Here is a 21783-nt window from a genome sequence, read left to right as displayed (position 1 = left end):
CGCTCTCGCTCTCTTTTTTTGCCAAACAAAATTTATTAATAGAAACATTACAAGACCACCTCATTTCAAAAAATAGCTTCCAACCCAGGAACCGACTATGTACAGCTGCAGAAGGGGCCCCATGGGTGCCCCTGCCTGTGGGACTGGGCGGGGGCCAGGCTGGCTGGGAATCCGCCTTTCCAAGAGACTCCAGATGCCGCCTGTTGGTTGAGGCGGAGGTGGCGGGGAAGGGCTGGTCGCATGGCACTCGCCACACATGCACACACTCTTGATGAGGTTCTTCGGGTCTGCCTGTGTGCTACAGGGGTGTGTGGCGGACACGTCCTGGCGGAGGGCGGGGGACCACTGGAGCCACACAGCTGGAGCAGCCCTTTCCCGGCAGGCCTAAGGGGTCTTGTGCAGCGGGCTGCAAGCAGAGTGTGGGGTGGGGTCCCGGAATTGGGGGCGGCGGCCCAGAGCCAGCACCAGTGGCTGCTGTGGCCCAAAGAGCAGCTTTGGCTTGAAGGGGCAGGGGCAGGCGCGGGGGGAGAGGCGGGCTGGGAACTTGCCAGGAGCCAGCAGGAAAGGGGTCTCCAGAGGCCTCTCCCACCTGGCGTGGGGAGGGGGGGAGGCGTCTGAGGTGCTGGAACAGGCCTGCTGCTGCCGCAGGGCCCCCCCCGGGACGTCAGGCCTCAGTGCAGAAAGACAGGATCTTGTGGTAGGTGAGCTGGGGGGACTCGGCTCGCCCCGGGAGATGCTGCAACAGAGAGAGCGGCTTCAGAGGGCTGGGTGGCCCCACAGCCTCAAGGGGGAGGGGGGGCACTGCCCACGCCCCGCTGGCTGCGCTGCGGCGGCTTCTTCTGCCCCGGGGGCAGGGGCTCGAGGGGGGGGCAGTGCCTGCAGAGACGGGCTCTGGCGGCAGCAGCTAGCCTGGCAGGCCTCCCCCATACCTCGTCCAGCAAAACCTTGGGAGTGTTGCACAGAAAAAGCGGGTCTTCCCTCGCACCTGGCACCGTCAGCTCCGGCACTTCCAGAGGGAACTCTGCAGGAGACGGAGAGAGGGAGGGCTGGGTGGGGCAGGGCCTGCTGGCGCCCTCTGCCCCCGGGGATGCGAGGGCCAGAGCGGCTCCCACGCGCAGCCCCCCCCCCCCCCCCGAGCAGCCTACCTGGCAAGGAGCTCTGCACTGGCAGCTGCGAGGCGGAGTATTTCCACACCCTGAGGGAAGAGCCATCGCTGCCGCTGTGCAGCCGGAGCAGGTGCTGGGCGGCCGCTCTCCTGCGGATGGGGATCCGGCTGGGCCGAGGCACCAGCATGCCCAGGCTGCAGGGAGAGCAGGGCGAGAAGGCGCTACACCCCAGCCTCCTTGTGGGGCCAGGATGCTTCCCAGGGGGCAGAGGCTGCTGGGTGTGCTTGATCCTGCAGCAGGCTCTCCCCACCCCCCGCCAGCATCTGCCCTCCCCAGGCAGCTTTACCTGAGGGGCTCCGATAGCTTTTCTGTGGCCAGGTGCCTTGAGAGATTCTGCACCGAAGAAGAAGAAGAAATCAGGAGGGCCCCGGGCAGCCAAGGCCTGAGTGGGGAGACTCTGCCGGGGCTCCTGCGGCAGGCAGGCAGGCAGGCAAGGGTGCAGCAACTCTGCCAGCCTTCCGACCAGGGCCCCGAGCCAGCTCCTGGGCTTCCGCTCCCCAGCAAGCCCAATTCCCCTCACCCGCCCCCCCCTTTACCTGCAGCAGCGCCAGGCCACAAGGTGGAGGGGGCTGGAGCTCTTCTCGGGGGCGCTGTGCCTCCTGTCCACGGCAGGCAGCTGCTCCCGTGCCAGCCTTGGTAGCAGCAAGCAGCCTGCTGCAGCTTGGCCCTGCGTGAGCAAGGAGAGAGGCCAGTGGCCGTGGGGAGGAGGCGGCAGAGCCCTGCCTGCTGGGACTGGCCGGTGGCCCCCTGCCTTGCCCCACAGCAGCACAAAAGCAGCGCTGGCCAGCCTGGGGGGGGGACGCCTTGGCTCCCTCTGCCTGCCCTGCTGGCATCTGCCGGAAGTGTGACAAGCGGGCGGGGAGGCCCAGGTGGCGCCACAAGCGCTTCCCAGGAGCCCTCTGTGTCCCTGGAAGGCCAAGGCTGCAGCCACTCACTCCCGGGATCCAGAGGCAGCAGCAGCAGGAGGAGAAGTGCCAGCCAGGCCGGGCAAGGGGCGTCCGGATTCCCCATCTAGGACAGGCATCTGTATGGTTTGCCCTCCTACGGGGATGTCCACCCCCCAAGAGAAATGGATAGCTTGGTGGGGAAAAGGCTGTGCGCTGGGCGGGGGAGGGCAGGATGGAAGCTGCTGCTGCTGCTGCTGCCGCCTGTGACTGCATCTCCTCTGCATGATGGCCACCATATTCCAAGGCTCTTCGGAAAGAAGGAGCAAGCGTGAGCACCCCGGCCTCGACCCTGCTTGGCGCCCAGCGGCTTGTGCAGGAGGCCGCCCTGCAAAACTGGCAGGCAACCTCTTCAGCACGCGGGCCAGGACAAGGGCATCCTGCTGTGCTGGCTGGCCACGGTTTTAGAGCCAGGGTTGGGCCCCAGCCTCTGCTGCAGTGCCCGGAGGAAGGAAGGCCTCTCTCTCACCAGCACTGGGGAGCTTGCTGAGCCGCTGCATGGCCTCCACTCCCAACCAGGGTCACTCCAAAGGCACCCCACAAAGCCCAGCCCCAGAGGGAGGGAGGGGCTGGGGGGAGCTGCTGCCGCCGCCGCCACCAGCTTGGAGAGGCAGGACCTGCCTTCTGCCATCCAACACAAAGAGGGAAGTCAATGAGGACTAACCAGGTTACAGGTTCATGCTAAATATCATAGGGACAGAGGAAGCTGCCATAGACTGAGTCAGACCATTGGTCTACCTCGCTCAGTATTGTCTTCACAGACTGGCAGCGGCTTCTCCCACGTTGCAGGCAGGAATCTCTCTCAGCCCTATCTTGGAGAAGCCAGGGAGGGGACTTGGAACCTGTAGATGCTCTTCCCAGAGCGGCTTCATCCCCTGCTGAGGGGAATCTCTTGCAGTGCTCACACTTCTAGTCTCCCATTCAAGTGCAACCAGGGCAGACCCTGCTTAGCTAAGGGGACAAGTCATGCTTGCTACCACCAGACCAGCTCTCCTCCTGTCCTGGGAGGGTGCTCAGTCTCTTTGTGGACAGCAAATGGTCCATGAGCCAGCAGCGTGCGGCAACAGCAGAAGCAGCCAACACCATCTTGAGCAGCATCAGCAGAGGCTGCCATCCTGCACAGTGTTCCCAGGGTGTTTTGCGCTGCTGTGGCTTCCAATGCCAGTTGCACCAGGGCGCGGTGCAGACTGCTAAGAATACACAGCATGGCAATGTAATGCTTGCAGGAAATCTTGACGGCCAAGCTGAAGGTTGCCAGTTCGAATCCTGCTGCTACTATCTCGGGCAGCAGCGACAGCAATCTAGGAGGTGGCCATGGTCGACCCCTCCTGTAGTCTACCAGAGACACCCACAGGAGTCGACATCCACTAGTGCTGCTGGCCTGTAGGAGCTGCTGCAGCAGCCTGCAGTGCTGGAGCCAGTGGGGCCCCAGGAGGCAAAGGGAGACCAGGTGCTGGGAGGAGGGGGTCACAGCCAGCCTGAGGCGGGTGGGGGCAGCCCTGCCTTCCAGGGGCCAGAGAAGGGGGCCTGTTCTCTCTTGGGCCTGAGCACAGGGCTGGGAGCCAGTGGGGTCCCAGGAGGCAAAGGCAGCCGATTCAGGCTAGGTCTGGACTGCGCCGCGCCAGCCCTCAAGGTCTGCTTGGCTGGTGCCTCCCCCCATTCCCAGGAGCCAGGGATGATGGGAGTTGTAGTCCAGCTTCTGCAGGAGGGCCCAAGTTGTGCTCTCCAAAGCGGCCTCAGAGCAGCCCAGCTGGGTCAGGCCCAGAGCCTGTCGCATGCAGTGGGGAGCTCGCCCCAGTGAGGCTGGACAACCAATGGTCGAACTACAATGCCCATCATCCCCAGCTGCAGCAATACATTGTGGCTGGGGGTGATGGGAGGTGTAGTTCAGCCACAGCTGGTGAGCCAGGCTTGCCTTGCCGCAGGGAGTGAGGCGAAGCCACCTCCCAGCTCAGACATTCTAGGATTCCAGCAGTGGAAGAAGCAGCCGCAGCTTTCCCAGAGTTTTGCTTGGCCCTGGGGGGATTCTGAAGGCTTGACCGTGACCGTGACCAAGACAGCCCAACACACACGCCAGGTGGCCTCAGCTCCTTGATTTCTTTAAAAATGATCATCGCCTGACCTACTATTTCAGTCACCAAGGAAGTCTCTTGAGAGGACTCTGCAAACACCAGCACCTGCTTCTCTTAGCCGTGGGAGGCGCGAGACATGCTTTCTTGAATGGTGAGAGGGGACTTCTGCCTGTCAGTTGCCACAGACCTCTGCTGTGGCTACCTAACAGGCACTGAGGGCAACTCAGAACCAGAAGGGACAGCACTACCCCACCCACATAAGAAGAGCCCTGCTGGATCAGGCCCTCTAGACCAGCACCCTGTTTCACACACTGGCCCACCAGCTGCCCCCAAGAAGCCCACAGGCAAGAGCTGAGGGCAGACCCCTCCTGAATCTCCTGCAGTTGGTATTCAGAGACCTCCTGCCTGCCTGCCTGCCTGCCAGCTGGGAGGCTGCCTCCAGCCAGCAAACCAGAAGCCATTGACAGACAGACTTGTCCTCCATGAATCTGCTAAAGCCACCCAAGCTAGTTGGCCATCACCACATCCTGTGGCAGAGAATTCCACAGGTTAATTGTGTGCTGTGTGAAAAAGTACTTCCTTTTGTTGGTCCTAGATTTCCTGATCATCAGTTTCATGGGATGAGCCCTGGTTCTAGTGTTACGTGAGAGGGAGGAATGTTTCTCTCGATCTACTCTGCATATTATGCATAATTTTATAAATTGCTGGTGTCTCCCCTTAGTTGCTCTCCCCCCTAAACTTAAACTAAGAAGCCCCCAGTGGTTTAGCCTTACACTGTAAGGAAGGTGACCTGGGCCCCTGATCATTTTGGTTGCCCTCTTCTACACTTTCTCCAGTTTTGAAATATCCTTTTTGAAATACAGTGACCAGAACTGTACGATTACTTCAAGTGTGACTGCCCCATAGATTTGTATCAAGGCATTCTAACAGTAGCATTTTTATTTCCCATCCCCTTCCTAGTGATCCCAATGAGCCTGGAGCTGGCCATTTCCCCTGCTGCTGCTGCTGCTGCTGCACACCATTGCGGCCACCTCCAGGGAGCAGACCTCCCCAGCCCCAAGATCCCTCTCCTGGTCAGTCACTGACAACTCAAGCCCCATCACGGTGAAGCTGGGGGGAGGGGGGGTGGCCCCCAATGTGCATCACCTTACACAAAGCTCATTTTGCTGCCCCGTTTGGAGCTCCTCATCATGTCATATATTTTGGATTTCACTACCCCCGTTTAGTGTCCTCGGCAAATTCAGCCTCCTTGCTGCTTGCCCCAATTTCTAGGGCATTTTTGAATACACTGACAGGCACAGGTCGCAATACAGAGTCTCGGGGGGGGGGGGAGCACAACTGTGACTCCCCTCCATTGGGGAAACGGCCCATCTCTCCCTCCCCTCTGCTGCCTCCTGTCCTTCGGCCAGTTACCAGCCCCGGCCCAACCGGCCCCCTTGGCCCACGACTGCGAGCGGACCCTCCTTGCCCTGGGCTTGCTGCGATGGGGAGCAGGCGGGCATACCCACCTGTGCTGTTGAGGGTGGCTGGGAGGGAGCAGGGGCCCAGGCTGGCAGGCAGCTGGAGGTGAGTCGTGGTGGTCCGAGGAGTGGGGGGGAGCGGCGGGGGCCCCTGGAGGCTGCCCACTGCTGCTCGCAGCAAAGGCTGGTGCTGGTGGCGCCGCTTCTCCTGGACGGGAGGCTCTGCGCAGAAGGGAAGAGGGGCACAAGGGGCGCTGAGGAGGAGGAGGAGGAGGGGGCACTCACCCCTTCCCTGTCCTTGGCTGGGAGTCCCAGCTGCGCCTGTCGCCTGCCTGGAAGGAGCAGTAGGGAGGCATGCTGCCCCCTGGAGGCTTTTACTGGGAAGGAGCGCCAGTGGGGGGGGGGAGCGGCGGGAGGGGGGGTATCCCCCCCCGCCCTTAAGTGGCAACCTCTGAGCTGCCCCCAGTGTCCGGAGCTGTCTGAAGGCCCGTACAAGGTCTGTGCACCTCCACCCGAGGGTGGAAAGGGGCCTGCCGGCCATCAAGGCTCCCCCTCCCCTGGCCCAGAGCAGCCCAGCCAGGGCCCAGGAGAAGGGAAGGGGTGAGGAGAGAGAGAATTGCCTCCCCCTGCCCAGCTCGGTGGTCTCCAGGGAGGAGGAGGGAAGCCGGCGCCCGCGGTGCCCTCCTCTCCCAGCACAGGCCGGCGCCTGGAGCTCGAGCACAGCGGGGGGTCCTGCCACACACTGGAGCCGGGCTGGGACCCCCGGCTGCCTGGCTGAAATGCCCGGACCGTGCACTCGCCCATGGCAATCTGACCAGGACAGGCAGCAGCACTTGTGGGGATGGCGGGGCGTGTGTGGGGGGGTGACGAGACAGAGAACTGCCGCCCCCCTCGCCCCCTGCCCAGCAAGTTGCTGGGCTCGAAAGGCAAGGGTGGGACCCGTGACGTGGGGCCAAGCCAGCAGCCGGGCTGGGCTCAAGGGGGAGCATGTGCGAGAGGGCTCCCGTCTGCCCAGAGATGCCGAAGCGGCAGCGGCAGCGGGGCTCCATGCCTGACCCTTCCCGTCCAGCAATGCCCAGCCCGGGGCCTCCGCCTCTGGCCTGGGAAGGGCCTTCCACGGCCCCATCACGCCCCTCCTGCGCAGGAGGCACGGTGCCCGCAGCCCATCAACCGACTGAGAGCTCAGCAGCTGCCAGTCGGAGCAGCAGGCAGCCCCGGGCTGGGCGGACCAAGGCTCGGCCTTGGCCTTGAAGGCGGCTGCGAGGGACAGCAGAGGGGCCCCCTGGACTGTGAGGGGCACGGCCCCTCCAGCAGAGAGAGTGCCAGCTGAGGCACCGTGGAGGGGGTGGGCTCGGGGGGGCAGCATCTGCTTGGCAGGCAGGCAGGCAGGCGGGCCCAGGTTCAAGCCCTGGCGGCGGCGGCTGCATCTCCAGGGAGGACTGGGAAGGACTCCTGCCTGGAACCCTGGAGAGCTGCTGCCAGCCCGTGCAGACAGTCCTGAGCCAGATGGACCAACGCCCTGACTCAGCCGAATGCAGCTTCCCAGGTGCCTCAGGGGGTGAGCAGCTCTCTTGCAGCAGGGAGCGGAATGCCTTCTGGAAGCACCTCACTGCACCAAGGGTGTCTTTCATGGTGTGCTCTTTCTAAAGGCCACAAGGTGGAAAGCAGCTCCTACTATGAGATAAAGACAAGGAGCGAGTGGCTGCTGCTGAGCCCACCCCACCCCACAGGGCCCTTGTGGGGATCAAGTGGCCCAAGCCCACAGATGCTGCCTTGAGCTCCTGGGAGGGGGGCTAACTGGGAGTGGGAGCAGCCGTCCTTGTGGGGACACCAGAAGCCCTCCTCCCAGATGGATGCCTGGCTGCTGCCCTCCAAGGAGCCTCACAGACAGACAGGTGGGCCACCAGCCAGGTCCTCGGCAGCAAGGCCGCTGCTCACTGGGCAACGAGGCGCCTTTCAACGTGGTGATTCTCTTGACTGAGCAGGGGGAGAGCAACTGGCCCCTTCCACCCCCAGCACAGCATCCCTCCAGTGACTCTTGCTGGTGTTGATCTCGTGTCTGTGAGCCCCACTTTGGGGACAGGGAGCCATCTTATTTGTTTGTTATTTCTCTGTGTAAACCGCCCTCAGCCATTTTTGGAAGGGCGGTATAGAAATTGAATTATCATCATTATTATTATTATTCTCGCGAGGGTCAGAAAGCGAGGGGGCTGAGGCCAACAGAGGGGCGCCTTCCACCACGAGGAGGGGCTAGGGCTCTGTGGCAGAGCATTTTATTTCATGGGGGGCGGGGGGCGGGCATGTTCTTTCAAGGCTAAGGCTGCTGCTGCTGCTTCCGGCAGCAGATGCACTCCCAGGCCCAGCGGATCACTCCTGGCAGAGACGCGCCAGCCTCCTTACCTCGCATGAGTGCCAGCACTCGTGAGGCTCCTCTCTGAGGGCTCTGGCCCAGGCCCCCCGAGGCAGCAGCCGGATGGGAGCAGCTGATGGCAAAGCTGGGCGAGGTCTTGGCGTGGGGGGAGGAGGAGGCCTGCTGGCAGCTGCTGCTGCTGCTGCTCCCGTTGCTGAAGCTCCTGGCCCGGCAGAGGGAGTTCTCCGAGCTGGAGGCCGAGAGCCCGCTGAGGGAGGCGGGAGGGAGGAAGGAGAGCGTGTCAGCAGCTGGGCCGGCCACCCCCGAGCCTTCCGCTTCGGGCAGGAGGAGGTCTTCTTTGCAGGCCTTCTCGCTCACGCGGGGTGCCTGGGCTGGGAGGCCTCCCCTAACCCTACTCCACCCCACAAGAAGAGCCCTGCGGGATCAGGCCCAAGAAGGCCTACCTAGTCCAGCATCCCATTTCACACAGTGGCCCACCAGATGCCTCTGAGAAGCCCACCGGCTTCCCTGTGAAGCCTTTGGCACAATGCCTTGGTCCTCAGCACCTACAGGACACTGGACTGACATCATCAGATCTTCTTCCGTTCCCCCCCCTCCCCCCTCCCACCGCCTCCTCTGCCGTCTCCCCCATGTCTGCTTTCTAGATCATACACCCACGGCGGTAAGGGCCTGCCATCTTGGTAGGAACATAAGCATAGCCCTGCTGCTGGATCAGGCCCAAGAAGGCCCATCTAGTCCAGCATCCTGTATCCCAGAGTGGCCCACCAGATTCCTCCGGGGTGGGCAAGCCCCCTCTCCTGCGTCTGGTCGTGAGAGGCCTCGGGCCTCGGAGGTGGCCCGCAGCCATTGACAGACCTGTCCTCCATGAAGTTGTCCAAGCTCCTTTTAAAGCCATCCAAGCTGGTGGCCACCACCACACCCCATGGCAATAGCAGGGAATTCCATAGATTAACAATGTGTTGTGTGAAAGAGCACTTCCATTTGGCGGTCATAAATCTCCTGGCCCCCAATCTCATGGGATGACCCCTAATCCTAGTGTTGTGAGCGAGGCGGAAGAACTTCTCTCTCTGCCCACCCTCCCCACTCCATGCATAACTTTATACACCTCTGTCCTGTCTCCCCTCAGTTGCCTCTTTCCCAAACTAAAGAGCCCCAGGTGGTGCAGCCTTGCCTCACAAGGAAGGTGCTCCAGGCCCCTGGTCTCTTCTGCACCTTCTCCAGCCCTACACTGTCCTCCTTGACCAGAACTATAGGTAGTGGTGCTGCTGTCATGTGGCTTGGGCACTGAGGGCCCTCTGTCACCACCACCACCACCGCCTGTTAGCCCTGGTGACAGGGCTGAGATTCCCACTGGCGGCTTGTACAGCCTCCTACTGTCCGTGAGGGTCTGGGGGGCTACTCCAGGCCCCTCCGGCACTTTCCAGGGCACAAGCGCTAGACCAGAGCAGCGGCTCTCCCCGGGCTCCCACCTCCCAAAGCGGGTGGCCATGGGGAGGGCTGACCTTCCAGAGTCATCTTGCCCGGAACCACACGGGCCCCAGGAGGGCCTTGCCCCAGAGTCTGACAACAGCTTGCCCCGGGACCTGAGTGGGCTACACAAGCAAACAAATCTCTCGCAGCAAAACCAAGAGCCCCTCGGGGAGGGGGAGGCTGCGGAACAGGAAGAGAGAGGGAAGCAGCCAGCCACCCTGCTCTGCTCTTCCCGGCCATGCTAAGCAAGCTGACCCTTCCCACCAGCGCCCAGCCTCTTACTTGGCCCCTTTGGGGGGGAGTCTGGTGCCCTTCCTGCGGGAGCAGCCCCCCACGCCCCGCAGGCTGCGCACGTGCTTGAGCATCCAGGCCCGCAGGTTGCTAAGGCAGCTGTGTTCCGAGAGGACGATCCGAGGCCAAGGGTTGCATTCCGCCATGTCCAGCGCTGCGATGGCCAGGGCCCTGCCCACCTGTGCGTGGAAAGAGGGCACCGCCCCGTCACCGGCCTGAACACAGGCTCTGCAGGCAGGGCAGCGCTCTTGCGCTTGCGGGGGGGGGGGGGACAGGGAGGCCCTGGGCTGTGGCAGCTGCAAGGGGGACACAAGCGGGCCAGGCCATCCTGGAGGAGTTTGCCCTCAGCCAGCAGCTGCCACAATCAGCCGCCCTGGGGCAGGAACCCTGGACAGACCCAGAGCAGCAGAGCCTTCTCCAGGCTCCCCATGGAGACCCACCAGCTCCCCTCACCACCCCAGGGATGATCAAAGGGCCCAGCCCCACAGCCCCACTGTATGGATGCTTTCCTCTGGGGTGCTGAAGCAGGCGGGGCCGGGGCCAGGATGTGGGCACTCCACAATGGACAGCTCTGCTCAAAGCATTCCCCTCCACTGCGTCACCCAGAGGGCCTACCGGCACTCGCACACAGCCAGGCTACTAATGGGGGGGGGGGAGGAAGAGGAGAGAGGCAGCGCAATACCTGCTCAAACAGCTCCACCGTGTATTTGGAGGGGAACGCTGGGAGGGGCGGAGGGGTTGCCCGCCCATTATCATGACAGGCTGCCGGAACGGTGTTCACTGATCGCCCAGTATTGTAATTGCACTCCAGTGTGTAACTAGGAGACACAAAGGCCGAGGCGTTAGGGCAGCCCAGCTGCTGAAAGGAAGAGAGGGGCTTTCTCCAAGCGGCAGGAGCCAAAGGCCTATGCGGCCCAAGAGAAGCCGGAGGAGGAGGAGGAGGAGGAGGAGCTTTTGGCTGAAGAGCGGGAGCCCTCAGCGGCCACCCCAGAAATCAGCATGGGAGCACCCGCACGGATGCTTTGCCTCTGCTCCTGTGGGGGCTGCTGTCCAAACTGACTGGGCTGGCCACATTTCTGAGAAGTCAGGGAGGGAGGAGCAGGAGGGGTGGCCTTTGCCCCTTCCGAAGGCGCCTCCAGCAGAACGCCGCTCTCCTTCGGGGTCCCTTGCCCGGGCCTTCTCGGCGCAGAGGCAGCTCTGTCTTCAGGGCAGCCTTTGCCAGACGGCTTGTACGCTGCCTGGCCAGTGTGGGAGTGGGGCAGAAGGCACACACAGCTGAAGACCCGGCGGAGGAGGCGGGATCACGTCAGGACACATACCTGTGAATGATGCCTGAGGCTTTGTAGATGGCCACACGCCCACTGCCCTCCTTGGACTGTCCATCCCGCTTGTCTTTGGCATACATGTTCTTTTCCGAGAAGTTGCAGCCCATGAAATCAAAGTGAGCCGAGTTCAAGGAGATGAGCTTAGGGAAGAGCATGTTTTCAACCTGCATGGCCAAGCAGAGAGCGGGGGGGGGGGGGGGGGCTGCAGTGAGACAGTGTCTTTCTGCCTTGCAGAGGCAGTCTCTCTCTCTCTCTCCCTCTCTCTCTCTCCAGCCTCACAGGGCCAGCCCAGGACATTCAAGCCCCAAAGCTCTGCCGAAAAGGCCTGGAAGAAGAGCAAGCGCCCAGGCCAGGCAGCCACCGCCAGCACTACCAGGATGTCCGGCCACCAGCTCCAGCCCAACACCACCAGTTCCATGGCTGGCTGGCCAGCGCTGGGTGAAGATGGCCCTTTGTGTTCAGGCTTTGGGCCAATGAGCTGTGCCCCTGGTTCTTTGGAAAAATTAAGCTGCCTTTTTCCTGTCTTCATCCTCTTGTTATTAACCACCCTGGGGTCTTAGGACGAAGGGTGGCAACGAAACGAAACGAAAAATAAACGCCCCAACGTCTTTCTGGCAGCCCCACTGCCCAAGGAGGCTGCGCATGCACACAATGGAGCTTGCACAACACTGCATGGCCACATGGCTGCCAGGCCTGGGGCGCAGAGGGCCACTGGAAGCGAAGGGGGGCTGCTCGAGAGGGGCACCCCGCAGCAGAAAGCGCCTGGCCTGAGCTCGCCTGCCTTTCTCGAACGGCACCCCGCCTTTCCCAGCAGCCTCTGGACCGCTCCCCCGAGTGGGCCAGAAGGGGCACGTGCCTGAGCTGACGGTGGTACGAGACCGGGCTGCTGGGCTCCAGCGGGCCCCCTCACCTGGTAGTTCTCGTCAGAGATGTTGTTCCCATACATGAAGCACCCGCGCTTGGAAGCGTGGCCGTGCAGGTCCACGTAGTAGGCCAGGCCGCTCTGATGGGCAGGGATGGCTTCTGGGACGGGCGGGGGACTCTCCGCTTCGTGCTCGCAGTACTCGGAGGTCGGCTCTTCGGAGAGGATCCAGACATCCGGGTCCTTGCTGCCCAGCGCCTCCAAGGGCTCGGGGTCCTGAGATGGGGCGAGGCAGGGGTCTCCCGCACAGTTGCGGAGGTTGTTGGCTTTCTCCAGCTTAGACAGGGGGGCCTCCTCCTCCTCCCCCCCCACAGGTGGGGGATGGCTGTGTGATGCACGCCGATTGGTAGATTTGGTGCCGAGGGGAGAGACGTGGGGCCGCCAGTCGGGGGAGCCGGGCTGGACGCGGCTGTGGACGTGGTGGTAGAGCATGACGGCCTTGGCCCCATACACAGCCGGGTGCAGCTCCGCGTCGGGGCTCAAATACTGGCGGTTCAGATTGACGCCGCGGGCATCTGTCCTGTGGGAAGGAGGGCAGGGGAGCGGGGGTGAGCCAGGCTGGCCAAGGGGGCTGTGGGCTGCCTAGAGAGCAACCCCGTCTGGTCAACCCTCTGCTGTGGCCAGGCCTGCTGCTTGCTGCTTGCTGCTGACTGAGCAAGAGCAGCCCCCTCCCCGGTGGGGATTCCTGGGGAGGCACAAGGATCCCAGAACTCCTGGCGAGGAGGAGGAGGAGGAGGAGGGAGGGGCCCCGCCAGGAGTGGGTCTCTCTCCGTGCCACCAGCTCAGCCCCAGCTGCGCCAGCACCAAGCAGGAGGCCCCCGCCAGCCTGGGTCACTCCCCTCGCCTGCCAGGTGAGGCTGGGCCGATGCTGTCCGCAGGCAACACTCACCGGTAGTGGCCCCGTAACACCCCGTCTGGATTCAACATGGGGATGAGCTTAAAGACAAACATGCGCCTCAGCATCTGGGCCCGCGGGTCCTCCTCCCGCAGGATGAACTCCAGGAAGCCGTTGAAAACAAAGCTGGAGGGGGTCTCTCCGGGGTGCACCCTGCTGCTGAGAAAGAACACCTGGAGGGGAGGGGAGCAGAGAGAACACTCCTGGCAACCTTCTCTGGCTCCAGGCACATCGCGTGGCCCACCGAGCCGGGCCCCTGGTGATGGCGTGAGCCACGAGGGGGCCACATCTGCAGATGACCCCTGAGAAGGCGGGGTGGCAGAAAGTGTCCCGTGAAGAGTTCCAAAAGGATCTCTCCAAAGAGGGGAAGGGGCCCCAAAATGGCACCATGGGGAGCGGGAGGTCACAGGCGGGACTGCATTAACGCCCCTGTCCTAAGCTACAGATAACCCTGCCAGTCTATGCTCGGTATGGTTAACTGAAACACCAAGACAACCTTATGGGGAAAATAGCAAAGTGAGCTTCGGTCTAAGGAAGCGGGCCACAAAGTACATCCAGGCAAAACCATCACATATCCACCGATGGGTCCGAGTTGGTGGCGCCTCAACCCTGGGGGTGCCGTGGAGAGCCCAGCACAGAACAGGTGCTCTCCCAGTGAGCGCTGCCCGTCCTCACTCCCAGCTGCTGGCGGGGGGGGGGGGGGGCGCAACGTCCCCTTTGCGGACTCCCAGGAGCATCCGACTGGTCGCTGCAAGGAACAGAGAGCTGGCCTTGACGGGCCTTTGGTGAGCTCCAGCAGCCAGGCTCTTCTTGAGTCCTCAAAGACAGAGCTGGAGGACAAGAGGCCGATCAGGAGGAGGAAAGAGAAGACGGGGAAAGCTGCCAGAGGACATCAACACGTTGAGACAACCCACAGAAGGGTCAACTAGATACCCCACTGAGGAACCAGGAGACAGTGCAGAGCAGAAAGCAGCAGGGAAAGAGGAGCAAACCAAGGAGGCGGCAGAGTTCAGAACGGAAGAACAGGCAGCAAGGACAAGCCAGGAAGGAAGGCACTGCCATCCGTGGCGCAGAGATGTTGAGAGCGGCCCTGGGGCCCCTGCTTTCACAGCCAGCCTACCCCTGGCTGCCCACCAGCCAGCCGGCCTCCCTTTGCCAGGCCACAAGGTGCTCTCAGGACACCCCATGCTGGCGTGAGCACGCTGCCCCATCCCAGCGAGAAGAGGAGCAAGCATGGGGGCGTCATCAGACCTGGCAGAGGGAAGGAGGGAGGGAGGCAGGCCAGCGGTGGCGGGAGGGCGTGGCCGGCCTCATTAAGGACATCCAGAGAAGAGCCCGGCTGGATCAGGCCCAAGGAAGCCTCTCAGGTCCAGGCTCCTGTGCCATACAGTGGCCCACCAGATGCCCATACAAGATGCAAGGGGTGAGGGGCAGGCCCTCTCTCCTGCTGCTGTTGCTCCCCTGCATCTGGTAAGAGAGGCATCGTGCCTCTGAGGCTGGAGGTGGCCCTTTGCCACCAGACTAGTAGCCATTGATAAGACCGGTCCTCCATGCATTTGCCTGAGCCCCCTTTAAAGCCATTCAAGCTAGTGACCATCACCACATCCTGTAGCAGAGAATTCCATAGATTAACTGTGCACTGTGTTAAAAAGTACTTCCTCTTGTCAGTCCTAAATTTCTCAACCTTCCATTTCATGGGGTGATCCCTGGTTCTAGTGTTGCGAGAGAGGCAGAAACATTTCTCTCTGTTCACTCTCTCTACTCCATGCATAACTGTATAGACCTCAATCATGTCTCCCCATAGTCGCCACTTTTCAAAACTAAAAAGCCACATATGCTGTAGCCTTGCCTCATAAGGAAGGTGCTCCAGGCCCTTGATCATCAGGAGAGGAGAGCTGGTCTTGTGGTAGCAAGCATGACTTGTCCCCATAGCTAAGCAGGGTCTGCCCTGGTTGCATCTGAATGGGAGATGGGACACTTGATGTGTGAGCACTGCAAGATATTCCCCTCAGGGGATGGAGCCGCTCTGAGAAGAGCAGAAGGTTTCAAGTTCCCTCCCTGGCTTCTCCAAGATAGGGCTGAGAGAGATTCCTGCCTGCAACCTTGGAGAAGCCGCTGCCAGTCTGTGAAGACCATTCTGAGCTAGATAGACCCATGGTCTGACTCAGTATATGGCAGTTTCCTATGTCCTAATCTTGGTTGCCCTCTTCTGCACCTTCCCAGTTCTATAAAATCCTACTTAAGATACGGTGACCAGAATTGTACACAGTACTCCAAATGTGGCCACACCGTAGTTTTGTATAAGGGCATTGTAATATTAGCCGTTTTACTTTAAATCTCCTTCCTAATGATCCCTAGCGTGGAACTGGCCTTTTTTTCCACAGCTGCCACACATTGAGTCGACACTTTCAACGAGCTGTCCACCATGACCCCAAGATCCCTCTGCTGGTCAGTCACTAGCAGCTCAGATCCCATCAGTGTATACTTGAAGTTGGGGGTTTTCATCCCAATGTGCATCACTTGACACTTGCCAACACTGAACTGCATTTGCCACTTTGTTGCCCACTCCCCCAGTTTGGAGAGATCCTTTTGGAGCTCCTCACAGTCTCTTTTGGATTTCACTGCCCTACCCTAAATTGCTTTGTGTCATCTGCTAATCCGGCCACTTCACTGCTTCATTGTTCATGGCAGCGATACGCCTGGTTACAACCCCATCAACAGGATCAAAGCAGAGGACGATCTTGGTGCTCAAGACAAACATGGCTGCTCCCTGCTCCCACACGGTGCTTTGGATGACGCGAGGCAGAGAACGCCCTGCTTAGGGGATCCTGAGCGGCACACCTCCCTGAAAGCAGAACAAGGGCAGACGCCCTCCCGCCCCACCCATTCTTCCGGGGTGGGCCAGCAGCCTCCTGTGACAGGCAGGACCCCAACTCACTCTCTTTCCCACAAAGTGGTGTGGTCGGGGCGTGTTCTTGTCGGGGAAGAGCTTCTCCAGCCGGGCCTCCCGCTCTTCCTGCATGCCATGGAAGGATGTGATGGTCAGCAGATCCACACGGAGCCTGTCCAGGGAGTAGCACAGCAGCTCCCGGTGGTAGTAGACTGAATCCAGGGAGCTGGAGGCAGAGACAAGGGGCCGGCCCTCTCAGCACAGGCTTGCAGCTTCTCCCAGCGGCCTCCGTCACCTGCCCGCTCCTCTCCCAGCCAGCAACACCCCAGAGGACTCTCCCTGCGTCCCCAGCCAGCTTCTCCCTGGCCAGCTTCTTTCCCCACGGGAGTCCCTTCGGCTCCCATCTTCCACGCAAGCCTTCCAAGGAGGAGCCGTTTGGGCCAGAAGGTCCAGCCTGCCTTCCCTTACGGCCACAGAACTGCGAGCCTTACGAGGCAGAACGGCAGCGGAGCAACCTGCTGGGCCCAGGCTGCTGGAGCCTGGCTCTTCCTTCCGGGCCAGGTGGGGCAGCAGATCAGAAGCAGCCCCCCCCCCCCGAGTCACAGCAAACGGCCTTTGCAGTGGGAGCGGAGAGGGCTGGGCCCTCAAGACAGCACCGGGAGCCTCCCTTCAGCCCAGGGCGGGACCCCTGGGGCCTGGGAGGGGAGCAAAGCAGTCACTTACGGCATCTCCCTGGGCAGGGCCTCCTCCTTCCTCCCCTTGGCGCGTCCTCCTCGAGGGCACTTCCGGGGGCGGTGCGGGGCGGTGGGGCGCGGCTTCCCCTCAGCCTTTCTAGGGTCTGCGCCTGACCTCCGACTAACGGGGCTAGAAAGGGAGGCACGAGTTAGAGGGAAGCCCACGTGAGGTCAGAGCCTCCCTGAGGCAACTCAGACACCCCACCTTGCCACGGAGAAGCTCCCAGCGCCACCCAGCTTTGGGCTCAGCCGCCCAAGGCAGCTTCCTGACCGCCACAGAGCCACTCTTCTGGGCAGGAGCTGCTTCTAAGGAACGCAAGCAGGCTTCCCTCTCAGAAGGCGTCCCAGATGTGGTGGACTACACCTCCCAGAATCCCCATGCATAAGCCATGGCATCTGGGGGTCCTGGGAGTTGCAGTCCACCACATCTGGGAATCCCTCTGAGAGGGAACACGGCATGCAAGGTAGCTTGACCCTGCTTGCCTAGCGAGGCGGTCTGCCCTGCCTGCGGGAAGCAGCTGCCTTGGGCTCTCTCCGACCAATGGCGGGGCAGCGCGCCCTTGGGCCTGCGAGACCGCCCGCCCGCCCGCCCAGGGTGTTGCTGGGATGCACAAGCGAAGAGCTGGGCCGGAGGACGAATGCTCAGCCCGAGGGCTGAGAGTCAGGCTCACCTGCTCGGCAGGAGGTGCCGGCACTCCCCAAAGTGGGCGTCCAGGTGGGCCAGCATCTCCTGGCACTCGGAGTAGGAAAAGGGGTAGCAGAAGGCAAAGTAGGTGGTGGCCCCGCGGCAGTCCAGGAAGCGGTGCACGAAGGACAGCACAAACTGGGCCTCCGCCATCTGGGGGAGAGGGCGGGAGCACCGTGAGCCCCAGCCGGCCTGCACCTGAGGGAGGCCAGCAGGCCACAGACCCTTGGAGCCAGGGCTGCTCCCTGCCCCTGCCTGCTGCTGCTTTTGGAGGCAGCCCAGGGCAGGCAAGCCCACCCCTCGAGGCGCCAACCCAGCATCCACACGGATACCTCGAAGGCAGGCCGCTCGCGGACGCGCTCCCAGCGGGGTCTGGCAGGCACCGTTTTGACCAAGGGAGCCATCCCCTGAGCGTAGAGCTTGGTCTGCTTGTTCATGTTCACAATGTGGATCTTGATCAGCTTGCCTGGCACTGCCCCCCTCACGCTGAAGTAAAACCAGGATCTGGAGAGGCAGGAAGGAGGGAGAGGCGGCTTAGCCGGGATCTGGTCGCCCAGCGAGGCCAGGCAGAGGCTCCAGGCTCACCAAGTCTCCTTTGCGGGGCTTCCCCACCCCGCCACGGGGACTGCCCCAGCTCCAGCCAAGGGAGACACGGGGACAGCGAGCCAGAGGGCCCAGGCCAGCCACAAGAGGCCGGGAGTCAAGCCAGGCTCCCTTGACGTGGGGCTAGCCTCAGCCCTGGGAAGGGGTGAGCTCAGATGGCAGCCTTCTGTTGGACCCAAGCTGAACAGGGACAGCACCTGGAGGAGCGGTGAGTCAGCAGCAACTGACAGAGGATTGTGCCGCCAATCCTAACATATGTGCGAGGGAGACGGGGGGGGGGGGGGCAGCTCCCTCCCCAGCCACATCTCAAGCTGCTCCCCACAGGGCCTGACAGAGCACCGGTGCCTGCCTGCCTGCCTGCCTTCCTCAGCACCACTTCACCTGTTCCCGTTCTCATACTCCGTGTCTCCGCAGTCCGGCTTGGTCCACACGTTAAATTCATAGTCGGCCACAGGGAGGGAGCTGCCAAAGAGCACCGAAGTGCTGCCCCCGTTCCCAGGGCTGTCGCCATCACCCTCCTGGTGCTCCACCTTTTCCACGTGAGCCAAGTTCCCTGAGTCAAACTTGGAGCTGAATATGAGGCCACCGCAGCGGATCTCCATCATAACCGTGCCGACAACAGAGCACTTTCATTCTCCCCTCTGCAGCAGGCTGCTCCAGGGCTCTCCTGCAGAGCAAAAGGGAACAGTCACACCCTGGACCCACAATTCCTCACCAGCACCATGTGGGGTGGAAACCCAGCATCCCCACCTTGCGGAAGATCCATCTCTTCCTGCTCTCGTCTGCCCCCCCCTTCTTTGTAAGCTGTTCTTCGAGAGCATGCCAAGTGCTGCAAAAACAAGCCATCCCCTGAAGGCCCTCCAAAGCACAATCAGACCCACCCTGGGAAAAGGCAGACACTGCTGATTCCAAGGGCATGGACATGGGTGCCGGAGGGGCTGATGGGATCCCACCTTGCTTAGGATGTGCAGAAATGCACTGACCCCACCCTTGACCATTACCTGCTGGGTTGCCCCCGGCCTCCAAAAGCAACCCGCTGGGCCCCAGATCCTCCTTGTCTTGAAGGGCATCATTCAAAAGAACACAGTGGAGTGTTTCAACAAAGACACACAAACTCTTCCCACAGAAGGGAGGCTGCTCATAGATCCTCATTGTGTGACTTGAGGGCTGGGGCAGAACGAAGTGGGCAGGCCAAAGGGGAGGCCTCTTTGAAGAGGCACCTGCTCTCTAGGAGCCTCATCGCTGGCATCAGGTCCGCTGGCTACTCTTGCTCGGGACTTTGGCCAAGGCCAGGGCTGAAGGCGAGCACCACCAGGCTGGGCTCTGGAAGCAAGTGGGACCAGGGCAGCCACAGCTGCTGGCCAAGGAAGTCCAGAAACCCACCCAGAGCGCAGCTCGATTCACATTCCAGACGCACACAGTAAGTGCAGAGTGTTCCCAGAACAGATCTGTACAGAAGGGCAGTTATCCGCACATTCTCTGCAACACACATGGGAAGGGCCTGTCCCCAGGTGCCCTTTCAGAATGAAAGGAGACATTACAGTCATTCAGCCACAGACACCTGCCCCCCCCACCCCCGTCCTCCCTGTACAACACAATGTCTGCACTGAGCTCCAGTACTAGCACATGCGGCGGCTGCTGCTGCTGCTGCTACTACAGATATGATGTACATACACGCTGCGTTTCAACACAAGTTCTCCAAGCGGTTTTTACCCAGAAAAACAAGCCCCAACGAAGGGTGGCTCCCTGTCCCAACAGCGCTCCTACGCGAAGAGGATCTGGGCAGGCAGCACAAGGCTCATGGCGGCAGCTGAGGAAAGGGCGGCTTCCACGTGGGGAGGGGCTGGAAGTGGCCACCCCAGCGCAGCTGCACTGCCCGACACAGGCCGAGGACGGTGCCGCTGCTGCCCGGGGAAGACGACGGGGGCAGCTCCAGCAGCCCCATCGCAAGGGGGGACTCTGGTCCTGGGGCTGGGAAGGGCCAAGGAGGGGCCTGCCGCTTTCCTGCTTAGCAAAAGTAATGGCTGGGGGGATCTATTCATTTCTGCCCCAAGCGGAGACTGAAAGCCAAGCTCCCCTCCCTCCCAACTTGGTCAGCCAAACAACCTGACAGCAGCAGCCCCAGCGGGGTGAGGGAGGGCGAAGGGGGGGGGCAGGTCCACTCCCTGCCACAGCAGGCGGCCTCCCCCCCACTGGGCATCATCACCCCCTGCAGACAGCCTCCAAGGAAGCAGCTCAACAGGCTGCTCCTCTCTCCCCCACTGCCCCCCCCCCGCGCAGGCTGGGCATGGCAGAGTCAGGGCAGTCCTTTGCTGTGGTTAACTGCGCAGCTCTACCGGACGCGTGGCCAGCCTGCAGGCAGTGCGGCTGCCGAGCGGGGTGGGAGAGAGGAAAGGAGGAGGGAGCCTCTCTGAGTGAGCACCCCCCGGCTTGTGAGGACTTCAACCAAATATCCCGGAGCGATTCACACAGGGAAAGAAGCAACCCCTCAATGAGACGGCTCCCCGTCTGCCCCCGAGTCCACGCACAGACGACGGTGCTGCTGGCCGCGGGGCGGGGGCTGAGCGCCAGCGCCGGCCGGCCAGGAGCCAAATAGATCCTCCCTCTCCAGAGGCAGTCTACCTGGGGCGGGGCTGCCGGGAGGCGTTCCCTGCCGCCCGCCGTGTTTCCTCGCTCGCGGGAGTGGGCGGGGCCACCGGCTCGGGCCCTAATTTGCATACGGCCCTGGCGGCGCGCACGCGAACGACTTGGCGGGGGGTCGCCGCGCCCGACCCGCTCCGGCCTCCCCGCAGACCCACCTGCGCCTCCCGCCAGTGCCGCCGCCGCCGCGAGGGGCCCCGGGCCAGGCCAGCCCTACCCTCGCCCGGCTACCCGGGCAACAACATCGCGACCCCCGATTGGGCGAGGCCCACGCCCTGGAGCAATCCGGCTAGCTATTGGCCCGCTGGCCCTCTCTATAGCAACGCGACGCACCATTGGTTGGCTGCGTCTCTCCATGGCGACGCGACCGTTTGGTCGCCATGGGAACCGAGGAGGGCGGAGCCGACGCCCGCCTCGGCGGGCTTCACGGCTCGGGTTTGATTCCGCCGCCGCCCCCAGTTCCGCGACCATGCTGGGTGGAGGGCGGGGCGCCGGCGTTGTTGTTGGGGAGAGCGGTAGACTGCCCTCGTCCGCGGAGGCTCCATGGAGCGGCGGCGGCTGCTCGCATGTCCCCGGGGCGCGGTGCGATGCAGGCCCGCCCCCCGCTGCGGCCTGCCTGCCTGCTGCCGCCGGATCCTCCGGGCTGCCGCACGTTCTCCTCCTGCTTCCTTCCTCTGGGGCGGGGCGGCAGCAGCAGCAGTGCAGGGCATGGCTGGGGGACGGGCGAAGCCGCCCAGTGGTGCAGGCCCGCCTCCTCCGGGACAGGGCTGCCGCGCCGCCCGCACACCCTCCCGCAAGGGCCAGCGGCAGCTCCTGCTTCTTTGCAGGCCAGGCGGGGAGGAGTCCGCGGGGCTTTGGGATGGAAGAGCTGGCTGGGCGCTCGGAGTTTTTAAAAACTTACTACCTTTCTATCCCGCTCTTCCTGCAAGGAGCCCGGGCCGGTGTGCGTGGTCGCGTTTCTCCGCCCTGGCCGGGAGCATCTCCCCCCCCCCCCGCTGCGGGGCTCTGCCCCTTCGTGCAGCTCGTGTGGAGGCAGGAGCACATCCCTCTGGAAAGGCTCGACGAGCATTATTCAGATATACAGCCTTGTTGGGAGCCGGCGCAGGGCCTGGCTGCAGCCCGAAACTTGGCAGCACCAACAGGGCCCCTCCGTTCTTCCCTGTTCGTGCGGCTGGGCCATTGCCCCCCAGACTCCAAGAGGGCAGAGGCAGGGAGCCTGCTTCGTTTCCAGCAAGAGGGTGGCAACAGGAAGCGGGCTTGGGAAGGCCAGCTGGCCTGGGCACTGCCTCAAACCCCAGCACCCGCTTCCTGCCCA

General features: G+C 62.5%; 1 protein-coding gene across 4 annotated transcripts; it reads right to left on the bottom strand.

Annotated features, from left to right (window-relative positions):
* Positions 1-9: 9 nt before the first annotated feature.
* On the bottom strand, positions 10-21394 carry AGBL5 (AGBL carboxypeptidase 5). 4 transcript variants are annotated; one of them, XM_053250782.1, is made up of 18 exons: positions 21373-21394; positions 18210-18495; positions 17558-17729; positions 17212-17378; positions 16530-16670; positions 15855-16032; positions 12911-13089; positions 12010-12541; positions 11094-11263; positions 10457-10592; positions 9766-9953; positions 8043-8260; positions 5691-5864; positions 1703-1833; positions 1453-1499; positions 1146-1300; positions 930-1021; positions 10-736 (listed from the first exon to the last, which is right to left on the bottom strand). In XM_053250782.1, exons 2-18 carry the CDS (start codon positions 18431-18433, stop codon positions 665-667), a joined length of 2976 nt encoding a protein of 991 aa, XP_053106757.1. In that variant the 5' UTR covers positions 18434-18495; positions 21373-21394; the 3' UTR covers positions 10-664. The 4 variants fall into 4 exon arrangements, with proteins under 4 accessions (XP_053106757.1, XP_053106736.1, XP_053106746.1 ...); XM_053250761.1 differs by lacking the exon at positions 21373-21394 and adding an exon at positions 20627-20753; XM_053250771.1 differs by lacking the exon at positions 21373-21394 and adding an exon at positions 20451-20706.
* Positions 21395-21783: the final 389 nt, after the last annotated feature.

Source organism: Hemicordylus capensis, chromosome 1, assembly GCF_027244095.1.
Source record: "Hemicordylus capensis ecotype Gifberg chromosome 1, rHemCap1.1.pri, whole genome shotgun sequence".
Classification (NCBI taxonomy): Eukaryota; Metazoa; Chordata; class Lepidosauria; order Squamata; family Cordylidae; genus Hemicordylus; species Hemicordylus capensis.
The sequence above is the reverse complement of the archived record's forward strand: the minus strand, read 5'-3'. Positions and strand labels throughout refer to the sequence as shown.

Bases quoted from the DNA above. Each gene is read 5' to 3' on its own strand.
- AGBL5 (XM_053250782.1), bottom strand. From the start codon at position 18,433: ATGATGGAGATCCGCTGCGGTGGCCTCATATTCAGCTCCAAGTTTGAC. The intron at 8,261-9,765 runs GTAAGAGGCTGG...CGCCTCCCTCAG, and splicing joins CTCCCCCCCAAAGGGGCCAA to CGGGCTCTCGGCCTCCAGCT. The intron at 5,865-8,042 runs GTAAGGAGGCTG...CCTTCTGCGCAG, and splicing joins AGTGCTGGCACTCATGCGAG to AGCCTCCCGTCCAGGAGAAG.